Source organism: Hippocampus guttulatus, chromosome 1 (assembly GCF_054856545.1).
Source record: "Hippocampus guttulatus isolate MCC_2025c chromosome 1, RoL_Hgut_1.0, whole genome shotgun sequence".
Taxonomy (NCBI): Eukaryota; Metazoa; Chordata; class Actinopteri; order Syngnathiformes; family Syngnathidae; genus Hippocampus; species Hippocampus guttulatus.
In genome coordinates, this window is record NC_141261.1 from 5,826,854 (window position 1) to 5,839,619 (window position 12,766).

General features: G+C 40.6%; 2 protein-coding genes across 2 annotated transcripts in view; one reads left to right on the top strand and one right to left on the bottom strand.

The window, feature by feature from the left end:
* gnas (GNAS complex locus) overlaps positions 1-3,807 on the bottom strand; it is a 32,931-nt gene extending 29,124 nt beyond the window's left edge. Inside the window, exon 1 of the mRNA XM_086106100.1 lies at positions 2,151-3,807. Coding sequence (XP_085962226.1) covers positions 2,151-2,289 — 139 coding nt within the window. The 5' untranslated portion in view covers positions 2,290-3,807. The remainder of the gene's footprint in view (positions 1-2,150) is intronic.
* A 6,033-nt stretch (positions 3,808-9,840) lies between these two features.
* LOC147210167 (piezo-type mechanosensitive ion channel component 2) overlaps positions 9,841-12,766 on the top strand; it is a 37,702-nt gene continuing 34,776 nt past the window's right edge. Inside the window, exon 1 of the mRNA XM_086129261.1 lies at positions 9,841-9,904. Within this exon, the coding sequence (XP_085985387.1) occupies positions 9,841-9,904 (64 nt within the window). The remainder of the gene's footprint in view (positions 9,905-12,766) is intronic.

The following is a 12,766-nucleotide window of genomic DNA, read 5'->3' on the forward strand; positions in this document are numbered from 1 at the left end:
TGTTGTCAGGTCTGGCAGGCAAAGTAGGAAACGTAAACAAAAGCAGAGCTGCCGAGCTAAAGGCTAACATGGCTTGCCACCCAATCTCTGCTGCTGAGCCGCTCTCCCTCCAACGCCAGATCCAAAGAAAAAAATGGGTGAACTGGAACTACAATTAGCAGGAAATCGCTATGTTTAGGACTGTTTATTAATCACGGAAACCTGGCTACATGCTCAGATTTCCGACACGTCAATCTAATTGTACATAAGGACAACCGCAGCACAAAATGACGTTTCACTGCCCTATTATGATGTTCAATAATGCACAGACTGATGAGGTATTCATAAAAGAGATGGATGAATACCCACTCCTGTGACTGTCATAATAATAGTAATACTTGTTGGAATACCAATGAGCACGATTAGGTCGAGTCCAGCTTTGCTGAGAAATATTTTTAATCATTTGTTTTGATTTTGGCCCTTCTTCACGTGAAAATGCCTATTAGCACTGATACGTGAGCTAATGTGTGTGCGTTTGTGTGCGATGTGCATCGTAGAAATGATCACTTCTCAGTAAATAATTTAGTGATTTGTTCTTTGAAGCATTAACATTAAATATACATACAATAAAACACTTGCAGTCCTGCTGTCACATTCTTGACACAATTTTAAAATTAAGAATTTTTTTAAAAAGAATTGTTCAGGGAGTGAATTTCTAGTTTGGCAGCTCTGTAAATGTGATGTGGTCAAAAATGTTGAGGCAACTAACTTTAGCACTAGTGTAACCAAGAAAAAAAAAAGTTGGGCGCACCAGTGCAACAAGTACAAATGCTAGAATCACGGAGTGCTAGAGCCCTATCAGAAATCTGTGCAGCACTAGTAAAGCCCCACCAGCACTTTAATGTTTGAAAATAGATGTATAAATTATTTTCTCAGCACCCCCAGATGTAGCGGTTTAAATTGAATAATTAATAAAATTGCAGACAGCATTTCAATAGAACTTTGAAGTTTACAATCAATTGCTCATTTCTCTATGCTAGTGGACCATTTCAGTCTGTCAAGTGTGAAGAGATTGTTACCGTTTATAACGACCGGTACTTTGTCATCTTATCACATCTTTGCCACTGCATCCAAAGTTTCTCGATTCTGTCAACTTCTTAGCACATCGAACTAGATTGTAAAATTTAATAGCTGAGCTAATATTAACTGAGTAGGGCTAAACAGAGAAAACAAACATGAACACGTCTCCTAATCTTTTCGGAATAGCCAAGCCTATTTTATCATCCAGATCTTAACCTCCAAAATGGCAACCAAGCAAAATGCCGATCATGTGATCAAGGGTCGATACAGACGAGATAAAAACTACCAGATTGGACACTAGTAAATGCTTTGCGGTGATGTCATGGCATCACTGTCTCATCATTGTCTTTCTTTTTGTAATCTGGCCTTTCATCATGCAGTAAATGTCCAGCTCCTCAGAACAGAAACTTTTGAAACAACTCAGCAGTTCAGGACGAGATGTAAATTTTCTGCTTTGTATGAGTTTAAAGCTTTTTTTAAATATCAAAATGACTGCTATTAGGTGCAATCAAAACAAATGTAAGGGGAAATGTCATTTATTTTTGACAGCCAAGCGCATTTTTATTGTCATTTGGATCCTGCCCTTCTGCTTTGTTCACGTCGCCACAACTTCCTCTGCAACATGAATATGGGTGTGTCTTTCGTGCTGAATGCACCCTCCATGGTATGTTTGTCATTAAATAAGCTGAGGTTTTTAATAGAAGTCGACCAAAACTTTGAGGTGACAGGCCTCCAAATTAACATGGCACGAGGAGGAGTTAATGGAGGGGAGACCTTCAAGAAACTCTTTTGTAATGTGGAGACCCAGCCCACTTCGCAACACACAAACTACATGTTGAGTCTGTTCACTTCTACAAAGAATTGTGCTAACGACAGTCAAATTACAGAGGTGGCTACTATATAACCAAAACAGTAACATCTCATGAGACAAGTGTTAGTAAACACCACAGTTGCTACCATTACGAAAATTATTGTAACGGATTGCCTTCTTGTCGACAATCACCCTCTGGATAATAGTTTGGTAGGCTCATTTTTGGAACATCACTGTTTTCCAAGTGTTTGCTCTGCTACTAAGAAACAAAACCACTTACCTAAAAGCAATAGCCTGTGTGTTGCTCGGTAGATTTGTTTGTCTTTTTGGAGCTGCTTCTCTATCTTTTTGTTTGCTTCTCTCTGGGCCTTCTCCTCATTTCTCTGGTCTTCCGTCTTACTGTTGCCCAAACAACCCATCTTCCCGCTGGGAAAGGCAGAACAAAAAAGGGGAGTCCAAGGAGAGGAAGAAAGGGGAAGGTGGTCTGGGAACACACGAGTGGGGGTAAATGGAGAAATAGCTCTAACGTGGACCAGTCTGGAGCCCACGTTTTACCCAAGTGTTAGACAGGAGAGCCACAAATACGGAGAAATGTCCTTCAACGGCCGGGCAAAAAACAAACAAAAACGAAACGATGGTGGAACCCCTCCGCACAGGTTGTGAATATTTGTAATTTATGTCCGTGGAAGGAGTTTTGTTGTCCGAAAAATTGGAGCAATTGATGTTGCTAACGTCACCGACAAGGCCGGATTCCTTTTCTCTTCTTTCGTAGTTTTTTCTTCCCTTTCAGTTGCACGTTACTTTTGACTTGTCAACGGACAGCGATAACTTGGGCGGGGGAACCGACATCAACGACGAAAGAGGCAGTTGATCTCGGAGAAAAAGAGCAAGGAGCAGAAGAGGAGCCCTGTGTGCATCAGTCCAACCCCGGGTCTTGCGTCTCACAGCTGCCAGCGAAGGGGAGCGCAAATCGGCCTGAGTGTGGCGCTCACCCGCATGGTGGCGCGGCTCGGTCCCAAGCCTCCTTTCAAAACACGCATTTTTTACAGGTCCAATTGGTTCTGTTCAGCGGGGCTCTTGTTGTTAAAGGGTCCACCAGTCAAAAATAAACGAACCACAGCTTCATGTGTTATATTTTCATTGCTTCCGGACCACTTTTCTTCAGCTAGCCAAGCCAGAGAGCGACAGCCTTCTGGTCCGGTTCCGAACAGATGTCCGATTTCTACCCCTTCTTCGGGTTGCTGGGTTTTCTCCTCCAAAAGAGGGGGCCCTCCTACATGGGTCTCAAGCGTCTGTCCCAGGCGTAGTATTATCAGATCCTCGTATCACAAATGATACCGCACTGTGACACTTTTCTTCTGGCCGGTTCGGATCCAAATCCAGCATGTGAAGAATCCCGAGTCGCAGTTAAAGCAGAAAATGGAGGCGTTAAGTGTGTATGTGTGTGGAGGTGGAGGGGGCAGCCTCAAAATGTCTCCAGGTTTGTTGTTAGGGTGAAAAGCAGCTGGCTGTCAGGTTGGGCTGAGGGGAGCCTACATGAGGCCTGTAGGTGCACGCACACGGACGCTCGTACACATACATGCATATTACTCCCCCATAGTTATGGTTTCGGTCGAAAAAAAGCTACAGGTCAGCACACCGCATGTGCGTTAACATTCACCGGGGAAAAAAAGGACACAAGCTAGCTAGTCGTAGCAGCACATTCGCGCCGCTTAGGCCGCCCTCCTCCTCCTCTTCCGCCGCCGTCGCCGCTCTGCTGCCGGCCGAGGCTTGTGGAAGTCGAAAAGCAAGGGAAGCAGTGAATCTTCTTGGAGCTTATTCTTTTTTTTCTTCTATTCCTCCCACTTTTCTCTCGCTCTCTTTCACAAGAACAGGAGTCTACATTGAGGCAAGGCAAGATTCTGGGAGAGACGGGGTGGGGCCACGCCGCGCTCATTGAACCCTGGGAAGGAGAGAGAGAGGCGGTGACGCTGTAAGTGAGGGAGCAGAGGCCGCTGGTTTTATGGTCATGTGACCTGCTGACCATGACGTCACACCTACTTCCGGGTGGCAAAAACTTGACATCTTAAAACAAAGGTCAGAAAATATGGTCAGTGGCTTGAACGATGATTCTAGGTTTCTGCTCTATCACACTAGCTTTGACTGTGTGCTGTCAGTCGAAAAGATGTGAATTGCTGCAAAGCGAGACTGAATGGCGGCGGCTGTAGTTGACATGTCAACAGCTTCGTTGATTCAAAATAGACATGGTGGAAATTTAGACATAAGCTGTGTTCCAATTGGTAAGTTAGGTCCTCCGAAGGACAACTGGCTGTGGAGGAATGTAGCCTACAAAAGTGCTCTGAAGCAGCCTTCGCTGGGGACCCGTCTGCATTTTAAACCTAAACTCACTACCTCACTTGTGCAATAATGAGCAATATCTGAGCCATTTCATTTCATGTGCAATATGTGTCCTGTGTGCAATATAAGCCTCAGTCCACACTACCACTACTGCTGCTGTTGTTGTGTGTTGTTGAGTTTTGTATTTATTTTATTCTATTTTATTTTATTTTATTTCGAAATGCACTAAGGAGTGGCACCCAAATTTCGTTGAATGCTATACAATTACAATCAAGGTGATTCTGATTCTGATTCCATGGAAATGAGGGCCAGAGTTGAAGTCTGGATTCAAAGGCAACATGAATTTGGACACCCGCATGTAGTCGAGTCGTGCCGGAAGTCACATCATGTAGCCAACAAATTCGGCCTTTTGGAGGACGCAGCCTATGAATTTGGACAGCTACAATGAACGTCATCATTGATTGACGGACAGGCTAATTAGTTACATTTTCTGTTCCTTGCATTAATGGCACAGACTTGCTCTTTTGACAATGAAATGGATGGTTGTCTAAAGGTCTTGCAGTGCCGTGTTCAAATACAATTTAACTTTCAGGGTCAAACCCAATCCGACTATAAATTGAATTGAATAGATTCCTTTATTTATTTGTTATGCTTCCTAATTGTCATGTCATTTCATTTCACATCACAATCACAGAGGTGATGGCTTGGTCAAACTTAGTATTGACTACACACAATGGGATTTGCCATCATAAATATTGATCAGATCTACCATCTATGATTGCTTGCCTCCACCAAGCAAATCAAAGTGCAAAATCACAGGATAATTGCTTCAGAAAATCTTTTAGATGCATTCAAAAATCTACTCTTTGCTGATTTTGAGCGAAACTGCTCATATTTGGCCTTATGGCAGTATGTGTGTGTACCCTTTCTAAAGACCTAGTTTGCTTTTTGTGACTGTCCTCCTCAACATGATAGCTGAGGAGTAATGGAATCGCTGACTCGTCGTGTTTGGCATTCCAGATAGACCAAGGTCCAAGTCTGTATTGGTCCTCCTGGTCTTGCTTTCATGAACATGGGACCTGGACATTACTGTGTAAACCTTAAGCAGGGTACTGCACACGCATATCAATAAATGGGCCTGATTTGAACATTTTTCTCTCTTCTTTTCAAGGTCAGCAAAAGCCTGATTATCGGGTTTCTCAAAAAGATTATCCGAAGTGCAGGCTCAATTATTCTTTTCCTTTAAAATGAGACTAAACATGTATAGGATAACAAAAACAAGTTATGGGCAGTAAATGACAGTAAAGGACACCCCTGCCGTTGACAAAGACTGGAGCGATGTGGTACCAAGTTCCAGAGGAAAATCTTTTTTGTCGCGAGGCAAATGTTACTTGTATAACTTCTGAACACCATTTGATGCAAGTACAGTATAACAATACAGTATCGATTATCAATTGTAAGGTTGGGCTACACGGTCAAGGACAGGTTAGCACATCTGCCTCATTGTGCAGAGGCTGTGAGTTCGATTCCAGGCTCTGGCCTTCCTGTGCGGAGTTTGCATCTTCTTCCCGTGCCTGTGTGCTTTTTTTTGCGTGTACTCCGGTTTCCTCCAGCATTCCAAAAACATGCATGGTAGGCTGATTGAACGCTCTAAATGGTCTCAAAGTGTGATTGTGAGCATGAATGGTTGTTTGTCTTTGTGTGTCCTGCGATTGGCTGGCAACCAGTTCAGGGTGTATTGCACCTACTGCCCAAAGACAACTAGATTAGGTTCCTTGACAGAAGTAATAATGTCCCCTTTTGATTGACACTTTAACAGTTTTGCTGAATTTAATAATGGCGGCGAGTTTGTTATTGTGGTTGGTGGTTGCTGTGGTTTAGAACGGTACTGCATCTTAGCCTTTTCACATTCTTATGGAGCTTAACAAGGCAACTGAAAAAAAGCTGTAGTACAATTGTACATGACATCACATACATCCAACCATCCATCAATTTTATTTTTAGTGCTACCGTGCTTGTGCTCATTTGGATTGTGGGTCTTCGACCAGAGGCACGGTAGACTTTGGACTGGTTGCCAGTCAATTGTAGGGCACATTTTGGCAAGAAACCATGCACACTCAAAGTCACACCGACTCACACTCATCAATGAACTTATCATGCATGTTTTTGTAATCTGAGAGGAAGCCGCCAGGAGGAAGAACCAGAAACAAGTGAATATATGGGAACAGGGAGAACAATACTAAATTTGAATCCTGACCCTCAGACTAATGAGGCAGACATGCTAACTGCAAACTACAGCCACAATACTGAACTTATTATAATATACCTGTCTGACAGAGCCAATCAAAACTGTTAAAAGCAACATTTTTGATACAGATCTCGAAATGGATCTCATTAAATTGTGCAAGCGTACCTAATGTTTTGATGAACGGTGGTTTGCATTCTGCCGCTATCACAATCTTATATATATATATAGTTTATATATATACAGTATATATATAGTTTGGCTATAGCCAGAGCCTTTTTGGACTATTCTACTACGGAATGTTCCCTTTACAACCTACCAAGCCAAATAGTTTTAATTTGAGTTACTGCACATTTAAGAACATCAAACAAACTAAAAAGTGTGATCTGGAATTCAACAGAAGGGGGCAGCACTCTTCCAATTCTTTGAAGAACGCATCCTTCGACTCTCACCTGAACAGGAGCCCTCAAGTATTCGAGCAGTGGTTCTTAACCTTGTTGGAGGTACTGAACCCAACCACTTCATTGTTGGAGGTACCGAACCCAACCAGTTCATATGCGCATTCACCAAACCCTTCATATAAATAAATAAAAATAAAAATATGGTTCAAGAAGTGTTCCTTCAGTTTTGAGTTGCTCAATTTGGCATGATAAATCATGCAGATACGACGCTGAGTCCCATCACATTACGTGATGCATGTGAATCCATGTTGTACATATTCGTCTGACCACTTTCTTTATTTCTGCTCGACATAGTTAGAATTATAATATTAATATTAAAAAAAATGAAATCAAATGACGTACTAACACGACAGACACACGTTGACGACTGAACGAACACATTTTTTTTCCGCAGCACGGATTGGACAAGCAATGTAATGTGATCACCTGCAGCCAGTGGTGGCCAACCGGGCGTGTCATAACTAATTGAATTCGACTCCTTAGGGTTGCTTTGAGCACAATAACTATTTTGGATTTAGATTCGAACACTGTTGGACACAAATAGCAGAGGTGACTGTGGTTGTTTAAGCATGACTTTAAGATCTACAGTATATACAGTACAAGAATGATATTTGTAACGATAAATACATCTGGCACATGTGACCTTGACTCACTGGAAGTGAAAAATGAAGAACATAAGGAGATTGTCTCCCCTTCACAGCAGATTCTTTTCACTTCTTTCCCATTCATCCAGAAGAGGCAGAGTAAGTAAAAAATGAAGAACATAAGGAGATTGTCTCCCCTTCACAGCAGATTCTTTTCACTTCTTTCCCATTCATCCAGAAGAGGCAGAGTAAGTAAAAAATAATAAATAAATGTATTTATCTCACACATTTCATACGCAAAGCAAATCAATGTGCCTCACACAAGCAAAAGCAAAAACAACAGCTGAAGACATTCAAAGGCAAAGCAAAGAGAACAAAAGAAGCGTATTCAAATTCCTAAAACAACGTACATTGACAACATTTAAACATATTTACAAACAAATTATTTAAAGGCATTGAAAAGTATAGGAAAGAAATCAAAGGTAGCCGTTTGAAATTCCTAAAAGACTTTATTTTGAAATTCCTTTTAAAAATGTTTGAAAGATCTTCATCAAAGGATGTGAAAATAGCATTATTTTTAACCTGGATTTAAAAGCATCTATACTTGGGGCTGACCTCACTGCATTTGCGTGCACCATAACAGCTAAATGCCGCTTCGCCATGTTTGCTTTGAAACCTGGGCCTAATGTCAGCCCTGAGAGAGGCTCAGGTGGCTAGGGTCCAATCTGTGCTCTAAACGGGCTTGTTCTTCCTCTCCAAACTCATCCAAGCTTTCCTTTACGCACTTTTCTTTTTACACCAAGAAAAAAAAAAGTGTCTTTTCAAAACTGTTTCCAGAACAGTGAAAGAGCTATTGGCCAAGTGGTGATAGATTTGTCTATCAAGAAGTGTGTATCAGTACTTTTTTGCATAGAGTGTATATGCCCTTAAAATGACAGAACTACTTAACACTGGCACACACTTAACAACGGCAGCAGCATGAAATTTCAAGCCAGGACTGGACTGGCACAAAGAAAAAAATCGTGCTGGCATGCCCTTGTGTGTGTGCACGCATTCCTATGTTTGCAATCCCATTTGTAATTTAAAAAAACATTGTCAACACTAACCTCAGGGTTTTGTGAAATAAAATGCACTCATATCCAGAACTTTGCTCAGCACACTCATAACACAAGCAGGAGCAAGCCTAAATAACAAGTAACGTTTTGGCGATCTTAATTGACTAAATAATGCAATTTGCGACAATAACCCCCACAAAAACTGTTGATGAACATGTGACGACAGTTTGGTGAACATTTACATTACGTCCTTGACTGAAACCTGATGAGAACGCAACATTTGCTCCTTTCGAAAACACTCGCAATGATGCGAAGCTCAGTGTGATAGGGGCTTTAAACAAAGCAACGGCAAATAAAATGGCACTTTCGAGTAAATTAAGATCAGCTAAATGTTTCTTTATATTAGACTTGGACTTAGACTCTAGACTTGAGGGGGTAATTTAAAAGGAAAATAATAATGAAATACCACCACATCAGCCCCAAAAGATATCGGCCCACCAGGCGTCTGCCCTGTCTGCCAGATGGCCAGTCACAACCCTGTTTCCACCCAATTCACATTCGTCGTTCGAATGGGTGACATTTATTTTCAAATATTGAGTTAAAATAAGAAGTTTTGCTCATCCAAACATTGATCATTCCTCTGTCATCACACCGGTGCTTAATGGCCGGCAGCCATGAATATTAGATACACTTCCCCTCACCCTGCAGCTCAAATTTGATGAGCCAGCCTTACGCCACTGTAAGCAAACAAAAGTGCAGTGTGATTATGAGCCTGGTGTCAGAAATGTAGGAAGCTAATTAACTTATTCTACTCAAAAGGTAGACAAAAGTGAACACTCACAGTAATGAGACAAATGCCGTAAGGGTGACAATCATAATAACAATTCACCAAGTCACTCTATTTTACGAGCATTACAGTATATTTATGATTGTCGGTGACATAATGACAGCAGACATTCCCTGGAGGGAGATTAGCCCCAATTTCAGCATAGTAAAGGGGATGTTTGGTCACAAGCCATTAGTATGTTTGAGAGCGAAAGAGAGATAGAGAGAGGTGAGGGAGGGGAAAAGAGGGACTGAAAAAGAGCAGAGGTGCTCTTCATCCTCATACACGAGAGGAGACCTCTTCTCGTGCCCATTGGGCTCCGAGAATCTCAAAGTTCATTCCGGTCCAGTCTCTCCTTCTTGTGCGACCATGAATATTTTCAATACATTTACATGCTTGTGACGACAATTACATCATTGATATAAGTGAGGAAGAAAAGCATCGTGAAAGGAGGAAGGAGTCATGGCCGGGGACTTGGTGGTCGGGATGCTGTACAACTTATTGCTGCCACTCACCCTGCTAGCTGGTGAGTCTTACCATGCTTGAGCCAGAAAGAAATCATTAATAAAAGAGAGGAAATACCGAAACAATTCACTGTATTTTTTTCAGAATTTACAAGCGTCTATATGCATGGTTAAAGACAAGCACGATGCATCCCACCGTGCATGGATGATCTTTCTCATGTATTCCAAAATATAAGAGGATACAAATCCAGCCAGTGGTCATTGTCCAATTTGTTTTAATTTCATTCAATTGTTTCCCTTAGGAAACAATGGCAATAATCCTTTATAGTGTCTTTCAAGGGATGCAGGGATGCCTAACTTGCAGGGGCGCCGAACAATATTGAATGTCTTAATCAGCATGTGTCCAGTCCTTCACAAACGTATTAGCTCATCTGTCATCAAAATGAGAAGAGATCGTCCAGCATCATGTAATACGTTAATGCTGACTATTTCGAATTCAGTAAACACTCACTGTGTTCTACTTTTGACAGAAATGACGAATTTCAAACTGAATTTACCTTTAATACACACATTTGATTTTTAATGACGAGTCAGAAATAATCATAATATTCCCGCCCCACAAAAAGAGTGTTCACAAATTTAAACAAGTAAATATAATATGAATTAAACATTTTATTGAACTCATGATGTATTGTTAAGCTCCCTTCTGTGAAATAAATCAGACCTATATTACTATTCCTGCTCCTACTATTCATAATCAATAATAACTAATATATCCATCCATCCATCCATTTTCCGAACCGCTTGATCCTCACCAGGGTCGCGGGGGGCGCTGGAGCCTATCCCAGCCGTCTTCGGGCAGTAGGCGGGGGACACCCCGAATCAGTTGCCAGCCAATCGCAGGGCACACAGAGACGAACAACCATCCACGCCCACACTCACACCTAGGGACAATTTAGAGCGTCCAATCAGCCTGCCATGCATGTTTTTGGAATGTGGGAGGAAACCGGAGCACCCGGAGAAAACCCACGCAGGCCCCGGGGAGAACATGCAAACTCCACACAGGGAGGCCGGAGCTGGAATCGAACCCGGTACCTCTGCACTGTGAAGCCGACGTGCTAACCACTGGACTACCGGGCCGCCCTAACTAATATATAATAATACTAATAATTAATAATAATAATAACAATAATAATTATTAATAATAATATTATACTAATACTAGTTATTATTATGATGACGATTATTATCTTTATTATAATTGTCCATACATCTTTGCAACTCATCTTCACTGGAGTTGTGATGTGGTGTATTATTACTATTATTATTATTATTATTAGTATTGTTACATGCATGGTGCTTTGTTATTTTTTCAATTGAATATATATAAATATTCTATATTTATTATAATAAATATATATTCAATATATATAAATAATTCAGATATTTTTTTTGCTTTAAAAATATTATAGTAATAAACGCCAAAGAAACACGTGCACAAAATTAGTCCTCTTTAAATCATAGATCACAGAGAACTAGCGCATAAAAAGACTAATATGGCAGTAAAATAAATATTGTATGTTGTAATCGAATCTTTGAGAAATGAAATGCTCTCTCTCTCTCCCTCTCACACACACACACACACACACTCCCCCCCACCCCACACACACACGCACACACACTACCATGATTTTTTTTTTTTTTAATAAATAAGCATACAATTCCCATTTCCTCAGGCATTGCTTAACTTTGATGGCCTGTTTTTAGTTATATTTTTACGGTGCATGTTTTTAATGACTTAGCATAATCAAAGCTTGCATAAGAAACAATTGAAAGTATTTGGTCTCATTAAAAATAAAGTGTTCCATGAATAAACAATTCATGGCACAATGGCAAATAGTGTGGAGCACCAGCGGCTGATCTTGATTAAATAGAAATGAAATTGTTTTCTCAATGCAGCTGCCGCTTTCCGATACAATGGACTGTCTGTTGTCTACTTCCTGTTTCTACTCACCTTGCCGCTGATGCCAAATCCAAGTTTGCTCACAATGAAAGGTGAGAGTCCTCCCACTTTTAAAGTTATTCCCATTGAAAACCCAATTTACATTTGGAATTTAGAATTATTCATCTTCTGTATCTACCCATCATTTTTCTACCGTTGTTGTCTTAATCAAGGTCACAGGTAAGCTGGACCCTCTCCCATCTGATTTTAGGTGAGGGGCATTGAACTGTTTGCCAGCTAATCGCATTGAAACTCATGGACAATTATAAGTCTTCAATTAACTTAATTTTCATGTTTAATGGAAATATATATTTTTAAAAATGTCGTCCAATGTCAAACTGTAGCGATCACAAAACCACCAACTGTTAGAACTGTTTTACAACTGTGAAAAAAACACTGCGTAATTCTTGTGCATCCCAGATGAGCCTCATGCATCTTAATTATTCAAAGTTTTTTACCGTAATACAAGTATGTAAAAAAAAAAAAAGTCAACCACTGTTAATAATGAAACAAAACACATAACTCAAACTTGGACTCTTTGAATCAGTACACATTAATATTTGCGTTAATGCTCACAGAGCAGAGTGTAGTATCCAAAAATAAGGTGTAGTTATTAGGATGAAACCTTTAAATTATGATTTTATTTTCAAGCCAATTTAAAACAGAATGTTATTGTGACTTTTAAACTCGTACCTCAACATGTATCAAGCTTTTTCATTTTGCTCATTGTTACAACTTGAAAAAGTGAACTATGATAAAAGAGAGCTGTACTAAAAATCCAGAATTTATGTTTTGCTGACTATATTAAAATAAAATAACCCCCCCACCACCACTGAGACACACACACACACACACACACACACGCACTTTGTAAAGGGGATGTGGTTGGAATCGTCAAATCAATTATACATAGCTTGGTAAT